This window comes from Penicillium nucicola, assembly GCF_028828085.1.
Source record: "Penicillium nucicola strain IBT 29836 chromosome Unknown utg000002l, whole genome shotgun sequence".
NCBI lineage: Eukaryota > Fungi > Ascomycota > Eurotiomycetes > Eurotiales > Aspergillaceae > Penicillium > Penicillium nucicola.
Window position 1 is genome coordinate 2,059,372 of NW_026643126.1, and position 22,587 is coordinate 2,081,958.

Here is a 22,587-nt window from a genome sequence, read left to right on the forward strand (position 1 = left end):
GTTGTGTGCAACACGATAGATGTCGGTATTCACAACCCTAACCTACAGGTGTCAATGCGTCGCTCGTCTGTATAAAAATACATCATATTCTATATTACGCCAAAAATAAATCTATCTTGTCTGTATATTTACATAAATCATGCGCATACGCGCTTAAGAGCTGCACGAGAACACTCCGCCAACGGTACCTTCATCGTAGGACTTGATCTATGACGGGTAAGCATTTGCACAAATGGAAGAGCCCAATATCGGGAGAGGTTGATGAAACTTACAATATCAACGACACTTGAATAGGTGCCAGCACCGAGAACAATCAGACCAATAATCAGGATAATGACGTTGACCACGCTGAGAAGGATAGTCTTGCTGACTGACGAGCTGTCCTGGCGGATGAACATGAACCACATGATAGCGGGGAAGTAGAAGGTGAATCCGGAAATGAAGAGGGACGAGATGAGCGACAAGAGATCACTGAAGAAAGGAATAACCTCCGCAACGACAAATTCAAGGATTGTCAAGAATGTGATCAAGGCCAGCCAGGTCATCCATCCCATCTTGGTGTTGATAAAGCGGATGTTGGAGTTCTTGAAAATCCGGCCGTGGACGAGCCGAGCCAACACAACAGTGTTGATAGAACCACTGATGAAGATAACTGGCAAGGCGATACCGAACGCAATTCGGCTGAGTAGACTACCGGCAGACAGCAGGGCAGGGCTCTGGACATCCTGGCCGACGAAGGCATACACAAGTGCGCCAGTCACAGTGTAGATGAAGATTTCAGCCAGACCGAGGGCCCACACGGACTTGGGGAAGTCAGTAGGCGTGTGCATTTCATCCATGAAAGAGAACTGGCACAGAGCGAAACTATAAGCGAAGATAATGTTGGAGAGGGCGATGAATGCCTCGGAAAAGCTGAGGTTTTCCTTTGGCCAAGCCGACCAGTCGACTGCTGCAAGGCCGGTACTGTTGCTAGCCTCAACGCCAGTTCCGATAATAGTGATTCCGATGGCGATGATAATGGAGGCGAAATCGATATATCCAAGAATAGCCATATCAGAGAAACTGGGTGGCACGGCAAATAGCAGCAGAATGACGGCGGACACGAAGCCGAAAATCACAGTACAGATGTTGCTTCCTGTGATGTTGACGAAGGCAATTGATCCAGTGAGACAGTGGGATCCCGCTGACAACAGCAGCTCCAAACACAACATGATGAAGACGATCTCATATCCCCATCGGCCAAACATCATTCTACCCGCTTCGGGGTAGTCCGTGATGTGAGGGTACTTGACTTTGACCTGGCCGATGATGTAGCTAGTGTAGACTGCGACAAGACCCAGACCCACGCAACAGATGACACCTGCCACCATGCCGAGGGTTGCAAATGTAGACGGGATGGAGAGAGATCCGAGAGCGACGGCCTCCACAATCAGGACGATTGTCAGTCGCTTCCATCCTAGCTTGTTGAACTTCTGGACGCCTGCTTCGTAAATCTGCTGCTCCTGGTCGGTCATGTCGGGCACCCCATCACCCGGGATCATCTTCTTCTCATTATTGATGGACATTGGAGATGAGTTACTCTGGGGGGGACAGTAACGTTACTCTGAGAATGGGGACAAAGAGGTTCAAGAAGGAAAGATGCTAGAGATGACAAAAAAAAATCGAAGAAATCGGACACGGGCCGAAAATAACTAAGATTTTACCATCCAAACGGGGGCTCGGTACGAATCATTCCCGAATCGGTCGGTGTACCGGACTTTGGCCGTTGCTTTTGGTACCTGAAGCCTTCTGGAAATTCCTCGTTCCTGCCAAATCAGGTTAGCGTGCCCTTGTTTTCACTTGGCGGACTCCACTTATAACGTAAAATATTCCACATGGAGTTGCCTCCTGGTATGTTTCACTGCAACTATTACAACTCTTGGTTATAAATTTCATGCTTCTTTTATCTTTTGCATCTGCTATCTCTGTCGGCCCGGATGCAAATTGTATACTTGACTCCACTTCCCTCGGCTTCGTGTTCCCCAGATAAAGTAAATATATGGCACGTATATAGATCATTGAACACTGGCAACATAACAGCATCCCGGTAAGACCCGATGAGTGTGTACTCTACGAGCTCTCCAATATACTGCAAGACCTGTCAGAAAAACTAACTTTGAACGGTCCAAGTACAACGCGTACATATCTTGTTGTCCAAGCGTGTCCACGGTCTATTCCTCACATGGCAAAGACGTGTAACTTGTCAAGATCTAGTCGTGGTCACTTTAAAGCTCTGCCAAGTCCTACCCGGTAGACACATTCCGATTCTGAACCCGAGCAGTTCGCGCAGGGCTTATTTTGCTTTCATTCCACTTTGCGTGATCGACCAAAGTCACAACTGCGGGTATGTGGGGCCCGATCTTGGAGGCAATTTGCTTCTGCTTTTGCGTGATAATAGGGGGATGGTAGGTGAGAGGCGCTGCAATTGTGCATCGATTGTTATGCGTTAGAAATTACAGGTTAACATATACAGATCAGGTGGAAAGTTAGCTTAGGATCGCAGATGCAATTTTAAACTGTTGTTTGCCCTACGAGGGATAAGCTTATGAGAAGCCGACGCTAGCGAATCTGTGGACGGTCTGTTCGCTTACAATCGGGATAAACAAATTTAGTCCGAGCTCTAAGGGGACAAACTGTGATCTTCGTGTTTGATTTGGTTTTTGGGGGGGGGTGACGCTCAACATGAAGTTATTACGAATAACTTACATCAAGTCGAAATTGAGTCAATGTTTATTGAAAGAGAACTTCCGCTAGAGGAAAATAACAAAGTCTTGCCCATCTCACCAAATTGTGGCCTGGGCGCAGGGCTCATCATTTGACTGTGCATGTATTGGCCACATTTCTATCACATTAGTGATGTGTAAACGCCTATTTAAGTCAAGTATGCGACTTATTAATGAACGGCTGGTTTGTTCATTTACATTGCCAACCTAACTTTCGAACATCGCATCTTTTGTCACATTATCCCAACAGTTCTGGTTTGTTTCGCATATATTTTTAATTTTGATTTATTGAAAGTGCTTTCAACGCCATCTAGTGTATCATGCGTCATTCAGGTGACGACTGGGCGCTTATAGCTAGTCTTTCCCACATGAATGCTTATTTGTCCAAGAGTGTGTCTGGTGTTGGCATTGTTAACTTCGTGGATGGCCAGCCTCAGTTTCAATATTTTCCTGAATATGAAGCATAGGCTCGGCATCTTTCAATAAAGAAACCATGCTTAGGGTACAAAATTGCCTCTTGGATATAGAACACTCGGGGTAACAGAGTGGCTGGTGTTTGCTAATTGGATCCCTCTTTCATTCAATAATTTCCCAAAACATACGTATTAAAAGTCTTGAACAAACACCTACACGTTATATCTTCTGCGAATTTGTAAAATATACAGCGACTTGGTCGTTTAATTCTGACATCTATAGCTCTATACATCTATTAACTCCGTCGTATGCTAACCGCCTCATGAAAAATTCTATTTAATCGACATCACAACGCACAGCGATTGATCTACTGGCAAACCAAGACACCGCGGTATCTCATCTTGCCATCGCGGAGAGTCTGCATGGCATTCTCGACACCCTCCGTGGTCATGGGGAAGGTCATGGTGGTAGGCTTGATGTCGTGGTCAGCAGCAAACTGAACCAGAGTGCGGAGGCTGTTGCGAGAGGCAACCAGAGAGCCCTGGATGCGGATACCCTTGATGTTCATGAACAGCATGGGGACTGGCGAGTGAGTGAAGTCGACGGTGAGAGGGTAGATGGATCCATGGACATCCATGAGAGGAATGAGACTGTGCAAATGTTAGCGTTAATCCTTTTCATGCGATTTTCGATAGAAACATACGAAGGATAGTCAACACAAGCACTTCCGCAGAGCAGGAGGTGGTTGACAGGCTTGAAGTCCTTCAGTTCCTGGCCATCACGGAAAACGTGGTACTCGGAGGCTCCGAAGCCAAAGGCCTCCTCGCGCTTGGCCTCTGAGGAAGAGAGAACAACAACATGACATCCCATGGCGGCGGCCAGCTTGATCGCAAGATGTCCGAGACCGCCAATGCCCATGACAGCAACACGGTCAGTGGGCTTGATGCCGTACGCGGTCAAGACAGTCCAGACAGTGGCACCAGCGCACATCAAAGGAGCGGCATCGGCGAGCTCATAGTTATCGGGGATAGGCACAACACAGCCAGCATCCCAGACGACACCGTGGCCGAAGGAGCCAAGGTCGTGGTCGTGTGTGCCGTACTCCTTCTTGTTCTCACAGTATTGGTCCCAGCCTGCGATCTGGATTAGTTGCGTGCTCTCTATGTTTCTTCAATGGGGGTTCCATACCGGTCAAACACTTTTGACAGGTACCACACACGTAGTGGGTGTATCCAAATCCAACACGAGCTCCGACCTTGACGTTTGTGACGCCGGGGCCAACCTGGCGGACAATACCAACACCCTCGTGGCCAAGGACTTGACCGGAGGTGAGGTAGTGCTCATCTGTGCCGCAAAGACCGGAGTGTGTGGTTTCAATGTAGACTTCGTTGTGCTGCAAGGTGCGCGTGGTCTTATCAGCCACGATCTTGCCCTCCTTGGAGCCGCGGAAGACGTCGAATGTAACGCTCATTGTGAGATAGGATGGATCTGTGTAGGTTGAAATGGTTGATTGAATAGATGAGAGAAAGACTGAAGCAAGAGATGGACTGGAAATTGCAACGGCGAAGCTCCCCTTTTAACCCACCAGCTACCAGCTTGGACATTTTTTTAAGCGATTTATCATCAGGACCTGGAGCCATGCCGTCTCTTCGTCGGGGTCAGGATTGCCAATGAAAATGTTTGTAAGGTGCGAGGGGTGGATCAAATCATCCAAACCCCATTAAAGTTGTTCTAGAGAATTCTGCAACGGGAGGGCCCCAGGATCCTCAAGCTCACGCAAAGCCGATCCTTCCGGGTCATTTTATGTCGGTCTAAGCCTCATTGGGAATCTCTCCGTTGCATAAGTCTCCACCGAACCAAGAGCAAACGGTACAATTGATCCTCCGAGTTAGGGCTGGTCGGCGACTTTTTCTGGTCGGGACTACTTCGGTTGGAACGGGGTCTCGATTCGGAATGCTTTGGGACTGTTTCAACCCGTTTTATGTCTCCGATATCTCTTAATCTTCCCGCGTTGATTTCTTCTTCAATCTCTGTCCAGGGCCTATCGACGTAGGTGGCGGTCTTAGTCATCCATTCTTCGATGGCCGTTGCGCTAACTGTAAACTCTAATTCCGAATCCGGCCATCGGATCAGACATTCAAAGGTGTTTGTTGAACGTATGATCGATGACTGAGGATCAAATCATACGATCAAGTTGCACGAAAATGATCGCTTTCGTCGAAGCGTGTTTCATCACAGGTCATGGTTTACTACGGCAAGGGTTGGGGTGACGAACATCTCAACCACAACGTTAGTAGATATACCCTTTGTAGAAAGATATTCAATTCACTGATAAGAAACATAACGTATACCAAAAAGCGGGCTAGATAGTCGAGACTTAATAGTCAGATGTGAGCTATATGCCTATAATGAAGACCTGGCATTTCCTGAGAACGTCGTTCCTCTTTGGCACAACAGTAATAACTTGATACTCAATGAACAGTAAAGGATACCCAAACCTGAAGTCAAGCTCTTGACAACAGGTGGCAGGATGGTTGGATAACACAATATGATCCACTTTCAATCCAATCCTGTCACTTCCGAGAAAGTGGGTTGCTATGCCGCTTGGTAGATCAGAGACCCCTATTCCGAGAGCATGGATCGGTGCCTGGAGCAAACTAGTGGCTAATCCCGCTGCGTTCCTTGTTTCTACTTTCACCCTTTTGGGGCATAGTACAACAGGCTTGTGTTTCTCCTATTTAACCTCCTTGGTTCTGAGAGATCGCCGATAATTATCCACACGGCTAATTCGGCTGTCAGAACTGAATCTACAAATTCCACCAAGGTTGCTCATATCACTTATAATTAGCCATATCTGTTAAAAGGGTTGGCAATACAAGGTGAAGACCCGTCCTATTGCTTTGCTTCCTTGAAAACCTCTGATCGTGATTCATCTATCTACTTCACTGCCATTGTCTGTCTGGACCAAATTTTCCATTGATTCGCTGGCGCTTCCTGGTCAAATCAAGTTTGGCTTGGTAGCGCTATGCTGCAGCATTGCAGATCCAGGTCTAGGCTGCATGATGCACCGTTGCATGCCGATTACGATCTAGATATAATTTAATGCAGTCATGTTCAAATTATGCTCTCTTTGCAGTAAAGATTATTTCCGACCGCATTTAGCTCATTCTCAATTATCTTGTCACCAAGTACAAAAGGAATCTATCCCATAATATTGCTCATATAAGGGGTGAACAGAATGGCCCTTTAGGAGTCGTCGTTTGGACTGGTATGATTGTTATTATTAAAAGCACGAGATTTTGGTGTTATACTTGTGTCAAAATGTGGTTTGCGATGTGGCGGTTCATAGACTTCCTGCAACGCTCGCACTCCACGGGGATTATATATTTCCATTGACCGCGAGGCACTGCAAGCAACCCGTGATTTTCTGAAAGAACCATGAGAAAACACGCTAATATTGGCTACAAAAAAATATCGAAAACCAAAATTTAAAAGGTATACAAAACGAATGCAAAATTAAAAAAAGGGGGGGGGAGAAGGGCTCAAAAGTCCAAATACAAAAAAATAGTTTCCCTGGGAATCGAACCCAGAACCTTTCCGGAACAGATGCTTGAAGCAATTGTTAACGGAAAATCATAACCGCTAGACCAGGAAACTGTTTGATGTAGGAAGTCACATTCTTTGACATTATGATCCAAAGACTGATTTATTGACGGATTATATAGTAAACCGCATTGTCTCTGTAGCCTCAGGAGAAATTTCCAGTAAATCGTATGCACGCAATTGAATCGGATTAGATACTGTATTTAATAACTTAATCCTCACTAAAGGACTAAAGCCCAGCCAAACTTACTAGCATGATCTCAGCGTCAATGAGTTCCAAAGTTGAGGTACTAATAGGAGTCTTTTCACGCAACACCTGTTTGTGGTTGAGATACATAGTTGAGGAAATTTCTATTTCTCTACGGTATTGTACACATATACATGACCCGCGTTGCATGGTTCGATTGTCTTGCGAAATTTCATAAATATATTTCAAACCCATATATCAATTCAACAATATATACCACATCAGGAAAGCAGACTATGTACAAAATGCAAGTGGGTATCCGGGGTATCGAGGACGCCGGCGTCCTATAATGGCAGACGGTTATGTTCATCCTCATCCTCATCCTTATGGGCTACCAACTGGTAAGGAGCAAGAGAGCGAGATCCTCGCAGGGATCGACGGTAAAAAGCAAAATAAACACCACAAACAAGGCATCCTAGCGCAACAATCACAATAGTCCATAAGGACCACGAATGGCTAGACGCCGAAGACCGTCCCGTTTCAGAAGCGGGTAATCTCTGGAGCAATTCCGTCACCCCAAGACTATCGCCATTTCCATGAATAGCGCGCAAGCGAAAGAAAGACTCCACCTCGGGAGCAAGATGAATCTCAGTCTCAAACCCGGACCGAGGAACCTGGTCAACAGCGCTGAAGGTCATATTGGACAAGCTTTCGCCGTCCCATGCCTCGACACGCCAGGCAGCTACCTCGGTCGCACCATTCCAGCTGACGAAGACACTGTCGGGAGTGAGTGTTGCGTCGGGTACTGATGTAGGATGACCGATCCAGTCGAATTTGAAAATGCGATACGAGACAACCCGGCCAAAGGTGAAGAAAGCCGAAGCGCCAAAGTGTACATCACATACTATTTCACCGTCGGGTGAGAACTCAGTGTAAGCAGCCGAGTGGCCCCAGCCCACGAGAACATTGCCAGTATCCAGCACTTGCAGGTTTCCCTGGGAAACGGCCATCAAGCCCTGCGGATGGTCATAGGACTGTGCGAGTGTCGCTTGCCGTGCATTCATATCAAGGTCAACTACCATTCCGCGGCTTACTGCGTCAGGGTGATCATTGGTATAGGCGGCATTATCGAATAGACTGAGGCGGTTTGGACCTTGCCAGCGGGCATCGTGTTGCCAAGCAAAGTCAGTAGCGGCACCATCAGAAGCATCGGCAAAGTCGTTTCTTTTTCCTCCTAAGGACCAGGAAACCTCGCCGGTTGTTCCGTCTATGCAGGCGATGGTATGAAGGTGTCGCATCGAAACCAAGTACCGGCCCTGGTCGTCTTTGTCCACGCTGTTGATATGGCAGTAGTCGTAAGCTGATGTGCGCCCAGTACCAGTGTTGCCGATTGGGTCGTAACTGTCGCTCGGGGAGAAATAGTCGGATACACGCCATTGGAACAGAAGTTCTCCTGTTTCAAGGTCGACTTCCTGGAAGACTCCGTCATACAGCCACCCCTGCTCAGGTCCGCCAACAGAGGTCAAGTCCATCACAATAGGGTCATAAATCATCAAAAGTGCGGTGTCGTTGGCGGTGATGTGGAAATCGTGCAAATCGCCGTCGTACATGCCGATTGGTGATACAACATATCGTTGGTTGTAGGTCGAGTCAAGCTACATACAAAGAGAATGGTTAGCATGTCGAGCTCGTAGCTAGCCAAGCCCGAAATGTATCTCACCATGTACCATAATCCCCGGCCATAATTATCATCCGTATCCCCTTGCCAGTAGGTCAGGAAATCCTCGCCCTTGTATCGCTGTACTTTAAAGTCTTGCGTCGTTCCCCAATTCCATTTCGTCCACACAAGTTCACCAGCAGAATCCAGGATCATAGGACCAGGGTGGGCGACAGAATCGCCGCGAGGCGCAAGGAATGTATATCTCGAATCGCATTGCGCCCCAGGTGGGGAAATTTCAATAATCGGCGATTCCTGGTCGAAGGAAACATAGTTTCGGTCCGGACCTAGCCCTTGGGCACCTAAGTCATACCAACTCAAGCCAGCGCGGAGACGCACTCTGAGAAGTTGTGGGACGGCGAGTAGATAGAAGATAACTGCGCCTCCGAGGGCAACAGCCAGTAAAGCGATCCATCGGATAGGAAGACGATCAAGGCGATTACCGCGGAGCCAGGAGCTCATGCGATGCAGGCCAGAAGAAGTCCACAAGAACATTGGCGCATCGCGGACGGGAACAAGGGATTCAACGGGAGGAACAGAAAGGAGACTTTAAGGGACATCATCTTCACGCTTGAACGGGTCAACGTTCGATCTCCGCTCACAGACTCCTTACTGGAGACTCTTGGCTGGAGACTCTTGGCTGCACAGACAGTGGAAACTCGGGAGTTGACGCGTATGTTGATTCGGTAGCGACGGCAGTCCCATAGTAGAATATTGGTCCGCCAAGCTTCTAGTGGATCGATGTTCCTTCGAGAATTGCGCGGCGGCGCCAACCAGAGACCACAGTCTCCGCTTGTTGGACAGTTCGGTAAATTGACTCGTGGCTGAATTTACCCCCGAACAGCATCGGCCGAACTGCGACGCCTAGTAGTCCACGCGTCCTCGTCATTGTGAGCGGGATGTGGCGCGATTGTGTCATCGGGAAATAGGGTTCCAATCAGATAAGGAGAAATGGGGATAAAAGTTCAACGGGAATACGTATAGCACTGTCGAACTGGACTCCGGATATGTTCAGGGTGTGTTCTACCGAAGTCCCACCGTGGATACTGGACAGTATCGTTCATTGTTCAACAGAACTGGCGATACGAACACGACGCTCCGCTCGGCACTCGGACTTAATATCTTCCTTCAGTTAGTCCTTCATTAAGTAGGGGGAAAGGTGACAATCTAATAAATGATCAAGTGAAATAGATGCCCCGCAATGCACCATAATCACTGATAAGTAAATATTATTTATAGACTATGCATTGGGGATCTGATTTTCCCCGGACGCGTTCATCATACATGACGCATCCTATTCTCTCTCTCTCCGGGTTACGCGAAGAGCTCGTGCTATGTTTTCTTATCTCCGCAAATCCCCTTGAGCCTATTGAATTTTTGAAATTGCATTGTGGGTGATGTCTCATCGGAAGAAGAAGAAAAATCTCTTGGCTTGCCGAGCTGTGAGACACCGGCATCTCTCGGCAGCTGGATCCGATGATGCCGAAGGTAGAGCGTGTAGTTGCTTGATTATAGATAGATAGTCAGTGATACAGATCCAACCTTCTCTGTGAGTTGGGTTTGCTGTCTCCGCTGCCGCTGCTGCCGCGCTTTGATAAGGGCACCCAGAGCCAGGCTCAATGAGCGAGCTTCAACCCGGGCTCAGACTCAGAGAGTTGCTTAGATTACTAGAGGTATCTAGTGCACAATCAATCTGTATTCGGACTATACCCAATAGAGCACTTTGTCCCCACAATACCATGTTCCCTGTAAGTTGACTTAACTAACGTTGCTTTTTCATAGCCCTTGATTCTCATCATGCTCCTATTCCCAGAGGAACACGATCTTGTTGTCTCGTTGCACTCTGAAAAATTGCACAGTCTTGTGTGATTATATGACGCTAGAAGGTATAAAGTCTACGTTTCTGTCGCGGGCGGAGAGAACAAGATGTATCGCATATTCGTATGTCTCGCGTCAGGGGATTACTGTCTTTTTTACAGACATGTTAGCTCTATGTTACAGACTCAGCCCCTTATATTACTGTAGATAGTTATCCCTTAGGTGTCCGAGTTTCTCGGGGTTATGCGCAAAATCCCCGCAGAACGTATTATATCCTGGATTGCCAACTTTAGAAGTAAATGTATCTGCAGACTGGTGTGTTCGGAGTGGTAGACATCCAAGGTTGACCTTGAAACATCGGGTTCAGACTGTATAACTTATCCAAGCATTACTGTGAAGTGCGGAGTATGAAGTGCTTTTCATTGCTACGAATATTCCGTGTTCATATCGATTTACCCTAATTTCTAGTCGACTTAACCTTCATCATTCAGTCTGAAAGGTTGTCTATCGACTAAGTACTATGATGTGAATAGACCACATCCTGCTCGCCCAAGCATATCTCCAAGGCGACCTCAAAAATATCCTAATCACCAGTAACGAAGCCAAACGAACGTCATCTACAAGGAGAAAAGCACACTTGGCACGTGATCAACAGGGATGCAGCTTACTCAGCCATAAATCTGCTTATATAACACAGGCGTGCTCAGATATACTGAGCAAAAAGCGGCAAGGGCCGAGCACTAAAACAGAAAGAAAACGCCGAAAAGTGGCAGGGGAAGTTCAGGGGAAGTGTGGTTGCATTATGCCCTCAGATAGCACTTGTTCTCTTGTGTACACGTATCCATGCATTTCGACCAAGGGTCAAGGAGTATGCACCCACGATTTTAGACGGCGCAATAGAGTTCGAATCACTACGGAGTCCTCACTACTCCGAAGGGATGGCGCGGGATGGCGCTCAATTGCGGAATTTAGCAAATAGTGGTGTTTCACATCATAAGTACACTTACGCAGGAATGTCGTCTACTCTAGCACACACGTCAGACCTGTTTACAATCCGGACACCAGAATCCAATCCACCGACGGAACTAATGCCACGAGGGAACAGGGGTAAGTGCAGGAATGCGGTCAGTGGCTGGCGAGGTAATAGGCGCTTTGTGGCCCAGACAGAGCTCATCAGACAGGGGTACATGTACAGCAGATGCTGCCAAGTCACTTAGGCCGTTATTGTCTCTGGCACACCCCGACTATTGAATAATCCACCCCACGGCGCATCGCAGAAATTGCACGTCGATCTATCCAAAACGAAGAGTCCGTGCTAGCTCAGGTTCCTACACTGTACCAGCATTTCTACAGGGCCAAACCTTTCAACGAGCTTGTTTCGGCCACAACTCCATCTGTGACGGGTCATCCCGAATGATGAGCCTGAAACGTTGGCTTGATTGGCCCTATTCTGTAATCTTTGACCCCGAGCGGATTGTGGGAGTGGGACTGTGTGCTGGCTGCAGGACGAGACATTTCTCATTTGTCGAGAAATCGGCGCCAGGCCCCACGGCAATCTAATTCGGTTCGAGCTATGCGTGTCTGAACTTTGTGAAGAGTGTGGCGGCGGAGTCGCCTTTCGCCTTCCCGAACCCCATGGAATGTGCAATTTGTGAGGCCAACCCGCCGGGGAAATAGTCTCCAAGGGGGCGTTTATAGCGCCTATAGACAATATCTGCACCTGGCAGATCTAAGGATACTGAGCAATGCACACCTCTCCATGCACATGCACGCCCAGACGCGACGATGCAAAGCACAGAATCAAGATAAACTTCAAGCTCCACTCATATGTGGTCCCCATTTAGCCCCGTATGATTGGTAGTTGTCTCCCTTCCCTCTGGCTTGCGATCTTCGCCTTCTCCCTTTCTCCTCCGCACACCACGCCATGCAGGACAAGGAGATGATGTCGCACGAGGTCGGCCTCGACGCGAATGCCCAAGATGACTGGGACATGCAGCGATTGGGCAAGACCCAGGAATTTAAGGTGCGACAGGTGTCGGAAAAAAGAATTGCGGACCAAGGGCTGATCGGCGGCAGAGAAATTTCCGATTTTATTCGATTCTAGGATTCACGACGACCTTGATGGCCACATGGGAGTCTATTCTACTGTGAGTTTGACCCAGGCGATTACGACTGGTATACTGCGACTGGTATATTGGGTTGCGACATGGAACAGCAGTAATAATGGAGAACGCGCAGTACGAGTACTTATGGTCTCATCGATGGCGGAAAAGCGGGCATGGTCTATGTATACATCGCGTCCTTTGTAGGCTTTTTCGCCGCGGTCGTGTCCATGGCTGAGATTGCGTCGATGTAAGTCCACGTCCAAACTTTGTGCGCATGGAACTTAACATTTCTTTAGCTCGCCAACATCCGGTGGTCAGTACCACTGGGTCAGTGAGTTTGCCTGGCCCAGGTACCAGCGATTCTTGAGTTATCTCACCGGTACGAGCCCACTTTATATCTCCGATCTGTGAAAGCGAATCGCGCGCTAATATCACACTAGGATGGCTTTCGGTTCTGGGGTGGCAGGCTGCTTTTGCGAGTATTTGCTACCTTTGCGGCACTCTGATCCAGGGTTTATTGGTCTTTAACTACTCAGACCCCTCCGGTTGGATGTATGGATATGAGCGCTGGCACGGTACTCTTCTGACCATCGCCATTGCCGCTGTCGGAACTATTGTCAACACTTGGGGCTATAAGATCCTGCCTCCTATGGAGGGCCTCATTCTCGCCATCCATCTCGGTGGGTTTGTCGCTGTTCTTGTTTTGATGTGGGTTATGTCCCCCGGAAAGGCCGCCGATGAAACCGTCTGGAAGGAATTCACCAACTCCGGTGGATGGTCAAGTATGGGACTGGCATGCTTGGTAGGCCAGCTTACTCCCATTTTCTCCTGGACAGGCCCGGATGCCGCGACTCACATGTGTAAGTTCACCATCTCTCTGCAAATGTTGGAACAAACCCCTAATCGTGAACAGCCGAGGAAATCCAAAATGCCGCCTTGATTGTTCCGTGGTGTATGGTCTCAACTGCTTTGATCAACGGTGCCCTCGGTTTCATCATGTTGGTTACTCTTCTATACAACATGGGTCCTTTGACAGACGCCATCCTTGAGCCGGCTAGTGGATTCTCTTTTCTCCCTGCAGTTCAACGCGCCACTGGCTCTATTCCCGCCACCAACGGCGTAGCCGCCATCATCCTCGTCCTCGAAGTCTGCAGTGCAATCGGAATTCTTGCAACCGTCTCCCGCCAGACCTTTGCTTTTGCCCGCGACGACGCTCTGCCATTCTCCAAGCAGCTCGCGCACATCAATCGACGAACTCAGATCCCCGTTTGCTCCGTGCTGGTCTCGACAATCATCACCGTGCTACTGAGCCTGATCAACATCGGATCTACTGCCGCCTTCAACGCCGTCGCATCCGTCATGATTGCAGCTCTCTTCACCACATATATTCTACCCATCGCCGCGTTCATCCGTGTTCGTCTTCAACCGGGCGGTATTCCCCCAGCGCGCTTTTCGCTTGGCTCGTTCGGTTTGGCCATTAATATCTTCTCCCTTGCATGGCTCTGCTTTGCCATTATTTTCACTTTCTTCCCAACTGCCAGCAACCCAACGCCCGTGTCTATGAATTGGTCTATTCTGGTCTTTGGTGCTGTGGTCATTTTCGCCATTATTCTATACCTCTTCCACGGCCGCCGTGTCTACAGGGCGCCTGTAACCCAGGTTCGCAAGGTTGACTAGAGCCGCGGGCCACTTTTTTTTTTAATTTTCTTTTGGAATATTTTGGACGGTTTTGATCATTTTGTTTTGGCCTGCTTGCATATATCCAACTTTTAGTACCTCGCTAATCGCGCGTACATATTGTCTACTTGGACAGGCCTTTCACATCTCATATTTATGATATTTAATCTAGCATTTGGATATATCGGTTTGGGAATGACTAGGATTTAGAGGACCGAGACAAAGGTTTTCCGTAGTCTATTTGTAGGAATTGATTTAATTCATGTAGTCCGCTGCCATGTTCAATATCTCATCTAACCCCCCGACACATTCCAACCCAAGGGATGCCAAGAAGTCAACGCCAGGCGTAGCGACAGGTTCATCCCTTATCAACTCAGGCCAGCGTCCAACATCAGATGTCTCAGAGGTACGCCGTGATTTCTGAATCAGCGGAGCATGATCTTGTTGATAGAAGTTGCGAATGATAGCCGGGATACTCAAATACTTAGATCGTTGAGTGACAGGCATGTCGTTGCAAGTATCTCTTCGTCCATGCATTCCCGAGATCAGCCTTCGTTCAGACGTCTTGCCCTGCTCATCAGCAAGCATCGCCTTTAACAACGAAACACCCCTTTTGGCGATCATATCCGACTGGCACTGAGACAATATTTCAATGCCGCCATCAATAAGCCGTCTATGCTCCGACGACTCGCGCTCTGGACCGGTTTGATGGAACAGATCTAGACATAGGATGATCTGCAGGCATTCATCAGCACACTCAAACCCTCCCAATATCGCAAAGCCACCTTCGAGAATAAAACCGAAATGATGCACTTACACTCGCCGTGACACTAAAAGCCTGATGTATCCAAAGCACAGGTCCCCCGTCCCGAACAGCCTCCATCTGCTCCTTGATGATCGTCCTCGAAGCCGCAACGCAAGTCTTCCGCGTAAATTCAAACATGGGATTGGAAAAGCTGGCACTAAGGAATTTGCGATGGATCATAATAACCTTGTGGGCTGAACTAATGGCCAGGCTGCGTCGGGCCCACGGGACATAGCATGGCCAGCTCGGATCCAGAGGAACATTCTGGAGATAGTACGGGAGATGCTTTGTGGCGAGGGTACGCATTTTGCGATCATATTTAAGAACTTGTTCGTATTTCGTGTAAGGGGTATTAGAGGCCGCGATGGCGTCTTGCAGATTCGGCATTAGGGCGGCGATGTCGTAGAAGAGACGCGAATAGCTGGTTGCTGTTGGAGTGTGTTCTGGGAGGATGGTCATGTCGTCGTCGCTATTTAGGGGTTTGGAGGTTGTGAACCCTTGATGAAGGAGATAGCTTTCTGTGAAGGGGATTGAGAACCAATCTTGGATGCAGAGTTGACACCAGACTCGTCGACCCAGTTCTCGAGTTACCACACCTTCAGTTATTTGGTTTGTCTCGTCTTCTTCTCCCAATTGATGGAGACCGAGACCTTGGGCGATGCGGACGGCGGAGGCGAGTAAGACTGATAGTCCGTTTGAGTATCCAAGCATATGTGCTGATATTGTGAGAGTAGCAACCGCCTGCACGGAGTAGATAGAATGATACGCCATATATTCTGCCTGTTGGAGGCACGTTGTTGTGGCTTTGAGCCAGCGCTTTGATAGGGTCTCTTGCTCTTCGCTGTGGAATCCCCAGCCTTGCGCGACGCTACGAGGCGCGCAAGTCATTGAACCGGTGAGTATGGCGAATAATAGAGCTATCCACTGTAAGTTTACCCCCTGGGCATCAATTTGACCATGATGCTCGTCGTAGAATTCGTTCAGCTCTTGCATAAATGTTGTGGCGTGTAATGCACCATGGTACCAGAGGAGACAGTTCATATGATATGTGACCAGTTGGAGAACCTTTGGCTGGGTTGGTAGTAGCATCTGGTATACCGATGAAGGCATATATCCAGGTGATCGTGTGTAGTCGACTTCATCTTCAACTGTCACGTCTCCGGGCGAGTGAGCTGCCTTGCTGTTTTGAATGATCGCATCATGATAAGTTGGATCTTTGCGACGCCCCCATGCTAGAAATTCAAGAATTGTCGCTGCGTCTTCCACCTCTCCTGTTGAATCTTCCGGATCCAGTTTTGAGGTTTCCACTGCTGCAGGTGAACATATCGTTGGTAATCTAGGTGTAGAAGTCGACCTGACTGTTGGCGTCGGCTGCTGAGTTTCTCTGCCCCTGGATTCTTCTAGAGCTGCTTCCAGTTGCTTGACTTGCGATTCAAGTCTTTGGATGATATCAAGTGCTCCAGCAGTCAGGCTGGTAAATGGTTCCTCAAGTCTACCAGTCTGTTCGATACTTGAAACCGGAGAACTCCGATCTCGCGGTCGAGTACACGAAGTGCCTTTTCTGGCGCAGTTTCGACATGGCAATATCTTGTCGCATTTGACCTTGCGACGTGTACATTCAACACAGGCTAGGCGCTTTCGATGTACCCCCGAGCTCATGATTGTTAAAAGAACAAAACATGGGGGATTCGGACAATCTGGGGTTCGGATAATATGAGTCGTTTGCCTATCACAAAGCGCATAATTCCATTAGGTAGAGACTAGTCAAACGGGCTGCTGCTATTGGCTTATTTCGGGCATATCGCTCAACCCCGACATTGGGGGGAATATCTATCGACACTGACAATGACCTGTTGTTATTATAGGGCTTACAGAACACTGAATATAACATATTTAATGTGTTATCATATGTCCGTAACTAACCAGACATGCAGTGGACAACACGCTCAACTAACCCCCTTCTGCCTTGATATTTCCTCAGTTTGCCAATCCTTATCAGCTCGGCCGAGGGCGGCCGAGCATGCAAGGCAGGCCATTTTTGGCCTCGGACGAGCTGAGATCACAGTAACTTGCCTATAAAGACCGTGACACGCTCCTGGATGCATCTCAGACACAAATACAATTACTTCCGACTTGTTCCTGTTAATGTCAACAAGATGTCCTCTCAAACCCGCTATGTCGACCGCGCTATTCCACGCATCTCCATGCACGACTTTGAAAGTCGCATCGATGAAATCACAAACCAACTGATTGATGCTGCCGAAAACGTGGGATTCTTTACCGTCATCAACCATGGCATCTCCAAAGAAGACATTGAAGCCATGTTCGACACCTCAAAGAGCATGTTCGATCTACCAGATAATGTGAAAGCAACGGTGCCCTGGAACGCAAACAACGTGGGTTGGGAGAAGAACTCACAAATCCGTCCGTCAACCGGCAAACCAGACAGCAAGGAATCCTACCAGCTGCAATTCGGCGAGAACATGAAAGACCTGTGGATCAGCGATATCGACCTCCCCGGCTTCCAATCGACCAGCCTGACCTTCATGCACCGGGTCCAAGGGGTTTCCGAGCGCCTAATGCGCTGCTTTGCACGGGGACTAGGATTTCCCGAAACATTCTTCATCGAATGCCACGGCATCACACGACCAAACTCTCAGACAACCATGCGCCTACTTCATTACTTTGCGCAGCCGGAGGTGTCGGACGGACAAGAATATCATCGCGCAGGGGCACATGCCGATTGGGACTTTTTGACTTTACTCTTTCAAAAGGAAGGGCAGAGTGGGCTGGAGATCTGTCCGGGGCGCGAGGTGGTCACTGAGTTCGGGATAGGGGATGAATGGACCAAAGTGGAGGCGAGCACCGAGGCGATTGTGTGTAATATTGGGGACTTACTCATGTCGTGGTCCGACGACAGGTTCAAGTCCACCTTCCATCGAGTTAAGGCGCCGTGTGAGCCCGGTGACTATTTTGGTGATCGGTACAGCATTGCTTATTTCAACCAACCCTGCAAGGATGCTTTGATCCAGGGGCCGTTGAAGAAGTATCCGATGGTCACCGGGGCACAGTTTACCGAAAGTGCGATGAAGAGGAATTTTGCTGCATTGCAGGAGAAGTTGAAGACGGTCGCGGCGGCTTGAACTTGATCTTTTGGGGGAATAGCGCATGGGCATCAAGTTTTTATCTGGCGTTCGTTAGGGTAGTTTTTGTTTCTTTGGTTTTCGCAAAGGGGCATCTCGCAAGGGGCTTTGGGCAGGAGTGTCGGATGTGAGTTACGGCTTGAGGTCAGAGTGAAGCCGTGGTAGAAATCAATGAACCTATTAGTTCTATAAATTTCCAAAGTCCCACCAGGTGGAAAATCCATCAATGTTGCCGAGGGCTGATTCTGAATCGGCGTATCCAACACTGTTTTCCAGGTCAACAAACTGCGAGGCTTCAGCCCAAAGCCAGGGAGTGTTAGTCATTAGACTATCAGCTGGGGCAAGTAGCTTTTCTCCTATGCCTAAGTCGGGCGAGTATTTTGCAGTAGAAACGCGTGGCAGATTCGGAGGCATGTGGGCGGCCTGGCCACCATCCGCGGTGTTCACAGTGATATTCGGAGACATGGCGACGATGACCTCTAGGGTGGATGTGGGGCTATCATCTGCCTCTTCTGTTGAAATGGTGGGAGTCAATGATGGATGTAGTAAGCCACCAGTAGACACTTCATGTGGCTTGGGTTTGCAATTAACCTGAAGAACATCCCACATCAGAGGGATGCTGAGATGAATTTTCTCAGGTTCCCAGTCATAATCGACATCTTCCGATCCAGTAGCAATTCGGGTCATCTTGTCCAAAGTTTGGTCCTGCAAATGTGAGCGCCTGTTCGGTAGTTGCATTTGAAAAAAGAAAAAAAAAAAAGAAAAGAGTCATACCAGGTTTGCACAGGCCGACGAGAAGCCCACAAAAGTCTTGAGGAACTTTCTGCATTTAGTAAAATCCACCTTGGACTTGTATTTCAATCGAGGATCCGCAGCGCAGCAATAATATAGATGTACTGTGGCCGCAATCGCAGCGGCGTGCCCAAAGAATGGATCAATGAGACGCACTTTCTTCTCCGAAACCATATCTATCATACGGACGAGCCAAGTGGCGTGTAAGAGAACCAGCTCTGAAGAACGCCTCCAAAAGGCATTAGGGATTGCGAGGTTGTCATTGTATTGCGATGCGACGATGTAGAGGAATGGGTGGTTGAGCACGGTCAGAATACAATGATAAGTAAATTGCAACTTGAGCCACGGAGTCCAGTAGTCTCGGTTCATTGCCAGCTCTTCTCCCGTGCGCTCGTAAAATTTGACAGAGTCGTATCGGTGACATTGGGAGAGTTTGTTCTCAATTTCTGTCAGATCCGAGAGCACCATGGAATACATCGAGTCATGTCTCCATGGCTCTTTTAGTCTGTTCCGAGCACAGTCTGAAACATATGTTCGGACTCTACTCCAGACCCAGCCGAAGTGAGCTGCTAGACTCCAGATTCCTATATCAGAGGAGGTTAGGCATCCGAGATCGTCGGTCGGTAGTGGTGGAGGCTTTGCTTCGCTCTCGCTTTGCATCATTCGGTCGCTACTTGATGAAACATAAAATGCGCGCAGGATTTCGGATGGAACACAAAGGAAACCATTCTGTTGTCCGTACGATTGCTCGAGACACTGGAGACTCCAAAACAAGCGCTTCTTGCGCTCTGTGATAGGACCTTCCCCAACATAAGTCGATTCGAGATCTAGCGTTGCTGACCGGCAGAGATGTAACGCAAGACCAAGATGGAAGCGACCGAGATGAATATTCCCATCTATACCAAAATCAATTCTTGCGACATAATGAAACAGCTGGGTCTTTTCCATACCTAAAAATGAAGAATAGGCGAGCAAACAAAGACTCTCAATTGTCTCGAGCTCGACCGTACCATTCGCCATACGAAGCATGACCAAGCTTCTTGCACTGTCGCCATAGTGCTCTAACTGATCTCTGTCTCTCGAGAATCTTGAGGTTAGCGCCAGCAGGCAACAGACAAGTTCCTCCGAAAGACAGCTTGGATCGGAGACCTCTTCCCGATTGAAACACCAAATTGGCTGACGATGGCAATATTCAAAGTAGAGGTCAATGGCTTTAGCGATTGCCGGCGATGTTGGCTGGGAAGCGGAGTCATCGTAGCCAAAACCGAGGAAGAAAGGGTCGGAGACAGGGTTAAGAGGTTCATTCGAAGGCGCGCGCGTTGGATACGATGTCTCTGAATTTCCATTCACTCCATGTGCACCCTCGCGCCCTTTTTCCAACTGAATGTCTTGTGTTGGTCTAGAGCCGCTGAGAATGAGATTGACTTTCTCCTCCAGGAAGGCGAGCCGATCGTCCTACGGGGGAAAGTTAGCAGCCAATTCATCCACTGCTTCTTGGGACATACTGATGGACCACCCCTTGAGCTTCTCGAGATCGATGTATACAGGCATGGTTGGTTCAGGCGTACACAGCTGGAACAAGAGGGTTTCTCGGCCGGGCAGCGGGTTTTCTTTCGTCTGTGGATGACATCAGGCCCACCCCAATAGATAAGCCGTTTCTCTCTTACCTGCAGTTGAGGCAGGCCTCGTGGGACCGTAATCTTCCACGAGCACTGTCTCGTGGCATCACCATTGGTATAAGAGTTATGAGAGGTGAGAGTTGAATATGGATATGGATATGAATATGAGTCTAGGAGAAAACGTAGCTAACAAAAGGGTTGGAGTTAAGCGGGGTTATGATCGCAGACAGCCATTGTAGCGCGTTACGGGAAAAACAGGCGGGGAAAAGGGTTTCGCTGCTCTTTGAACAGATAAGCAAAGAAAAGAAGATCGTAATCTCCCGAGGTCGGAGCTATAAGTAAAAAAAAGGTGAATGAGGGGACTCTGTTTCTCCGGGAACCCCTCCGATCTAGAACCTATGTAACCTATACTGGAATTGGTTAAAATGTCCAGTGGCAAAGGGCGAATTACTGTTTGCCTCTAATCACATGCACATCAAGAGTAGTTGCTATCTTTCTACTGTGAACGAGAGATAGTGATTGCTCCCAGGCTATAATAAGGTTGCTTGCATTGGCTAGTCTCTGATTAGTTCAAATCTCTAGATAGTGTCATCTGATCCGAACGATCGTATACTTGGTCGTGTGACGTGGACACCCAGAAAAGGATGGGGAAAATGAAAAAAAGGTTCATTAGATGCAAGGTGTCATTATCGTAAAAAACTATCAACATAAACGATGCGCAGGAGGAGATCACGAGAATCTATGCATAAGGGTTAATAGACTGCTGTCTCGGTGGCAGTCGCTGGTCCTGGTGCAGGGCCCGCTCCACAAGCTTTCCCTCCGCAGCACCCAGTAGGGGGACTCGAGAGTTTCGAGCAAAACTCCATATCCTCCTGACTGGTTTCTGCCTCAATGGGGAGTTTTTGCTGCGCAGGCCAGATCGGCTTCTGCGCCTCCTCTTCCCGTTTTTGGTGCTCCGTAACCAATCCGTAAACAGCGGTCTGGAAGTCGAGCGGGCCTTTTTCAAGCTGCGAAGAGATCTGGCCTTCATTGAGACTCTGCTGTGCTTCAGTGCAGAGATCATTGTCCTCGGACATGAGGCTTTGGTATACTTCGTTGATCTTCTCAAAGTCTTCCTCGTTGGAGCTCTTGTGTCGGAAAACCTCGTATCGCACCGCGCAGGAAGTGGGGCCTGTGGGCACCAAACGTTGCATGAAGAAAGAATGGGGTCTGCATGCACGGTCAGCAACGGATGTTTCACTCAAACAGGTGAATGTACGTACGAAACGGTCATGGTGGCATTGGGGAAGTAGTAAGTACTAGCAGCCCTCAGACTGTCCGGAACCTGCTCGGACTTGCTATCGGGGGAAGAGGTTTGACCCTGGTAGCGCTCATTGAGGATGTGTGAAAGGATCTTCCAATTGAACTCGGTGGTCGTTTCCCATGCGTTATCAAACTCATAGTCTTCGTAGTTGAACCCCTCGAGGCGGGCCTGCAGATCAAGATCTTTGGCGTCACCTGCAAAGGAAAATTCAGGAGTCTCGTCGGCATCCAAGTTCAACCAGATGAACCCATTGTCATCGATGTGCGTGTGGATTGGTAAGAGACCGTTCTTGCTCTTATCAAAGCCCTCCAGCTCCTGGTATCCAGGTGCCTTGGCGAGCTTGCCATTGAGTCCATAGGACCACCCGTGGTATTGGCAAGAGAAGATTCGGGAAGAACCACCATCCCCAGTCACTACTGGAAATGCGCGGTGTCGGCAGATGTTATGGAAGGCATTGACGTTTCCCTCGCGATCCTTGACAAGGATGAAGGCGTATCCAGCGATATTATATTTGATCCAGTCGCCAGTCTTGGCAAAACGCATTGTGTGTGTAGTGAGCAGCCATTTGCGACTGAAAATGGCGCGGCGCTCCAGCTCATACATCTCCGATGTGGAATACCATGACGCAGGCAAAGCGGACAT

General features: G+C 48.6%; 8 protein-coding genes across 8 annotated transcripts; 2 read left to right on the top strand and 6 right to left on the bottom strand.

The window, feature by feature from the left end:
• Positions 1-153: 153 nt before the first annotated feature.
• N7511_002545 (uncharacterized protein) lies at positions 154-1,565 on the bottom strand (the record flags this gene model as incomplete). Its single annotated transcript, XM_057124970.1, has 2 exons — positions 154-207; positions 273-1,565. 2 exons carry the CDS (start codon positions 1,563-1,565, stop codon positions 154-156), a joined length of 1,347 nt encoding a protein of 448 aa, XP_056987129.1.
• Positions 1,566-3,543: 1,978 nt separating this feature from the next.
• Positions 3,544-4,647, bottom strand: N7511_002546 (NAD(P)-dependent alcohol dehydrogenase; the record flags this gene model as incomplete). Its single annotated transcript, XM_057124971.1, has 3 exons — positions 3,544-3,826; positions 3,880-4,309; positions 4,365-4,647. 3 exons carry the CDS (start codon positions 4,645-4,647, stop codon positions 3,544-3,546), a joined length of 996 nt encoding a protein of 331 aa, XP_056987130.1.
• A 2,663-nt stretch (positions 4,648-7,310) lies between these two features.
• Positions 7,311-9,178, bottom strand: N7511_002547 (arylsulfotransferase family protein; the record flags this gene model as incomplete). Its single annotated transcript, XM_057124972.1, has 2 exons — positions 7,311-8,621; positions 8,687-9,178. The coding sequence occupies 2 exons, from the start codon at positions 9,176-9,178 to the stop codon at positions 7,311-7,313; spliced, it is 1,803 nt and encodes a 600-aa protein (XP_056987131.1).
• Positions 9,179-12,425: 3,247 nt separating this feature from the next.
• Positions 12,426-14,283, top strand: N7511_002548 (uncharacterized protein; the record flags this gene model as incomplete). The annotated part of the gene is made up of 6 exons (XM_057124973.1): positions 12,426-12,524; positions 12,578-12,648; positions 12,740-12,853; positions 12,903-12,985; positions 13,047-13,466; positions 13,520-14,283. 6 exons carry the CDS (start codon positions 12,426-12,428, stop codon positions 14,281-14,283), a joined length of 1,551 nt encoding a protein of 516 aa, XP_056987132.1.
• A 255-nt stretch (positions 14,284-14,538) lies between these two features.
• Positions 14,539-16,747, bottom strand: N7511_002549 (uncharacterized protein; the record flags this gene model as incomplete). The annotated part of the gene is made up of 2 exons (XM_057124974.1): positions 14,539-15,018; positions 15,101-16,747. 2 exons carry the CDS (start codon positions 16,745-16,747, stop codon positions 14,539-14,541), a joined length of 2,127 nt encoding a protein of 708 aa, XP_056987133.1.
• A 497-nt stretch (positions 16,748-17,244) lies between these two features.
• N7511_002550 (uncharacterized protein) lies at positions 17,245-18,231 on the top strand (the record flags this gene model as incomplete). Its single annotated transcript, XM_057124975.1, has 1 exon — positions 17,245-18,231. The coding sequence occupies one exon, from the start codon at positions 17,245-17,247 to the stop codon at positions 18,229-18,231; it is 987 nt and encodes a 328-aa protein (XP_056987134.1).
• Positions 18,232-18,417: 186 nt separating this feature from the next.
• On the bottom strand, positions 18,418-20,755 carry N7511_002551 (putative C6 transcription factor; the record flags this gene model as incomplete). The annotated part of the gene is made up of 4 exons (XM_057124976.1): positions 18,418-18,936; positions 19,006-20,478; positions 20,529-20,640; positions 20,691-20,755. 4 exons carry the CDS (start codon positions 20,753-20,755, stop codon positions 18,418-18,420), a joined length of 2,169 nt encoding a protein of 722 aa, XP_056987135.1.
• A 639-nt stretch (positions 20,756-21,394) lies between these two features.
• N7511_002552 (aromatic ring-hydroxylating oxygenase subunit alpha) lies at positions 21,395-22,587 on the bottom strand (the record flags this gene model as incomplete). Its single annotated transcript, XM_057124977.1, has 2 exons — positions 21,395-21,851; positions 21,905-22,587. 2 exons carry the CDS (start codon positions 22,585-22,587, stop codon positions 21,395-21,397), a joined length of 1,140 nt encoding a protein of 379 aa, XP_056987136.1.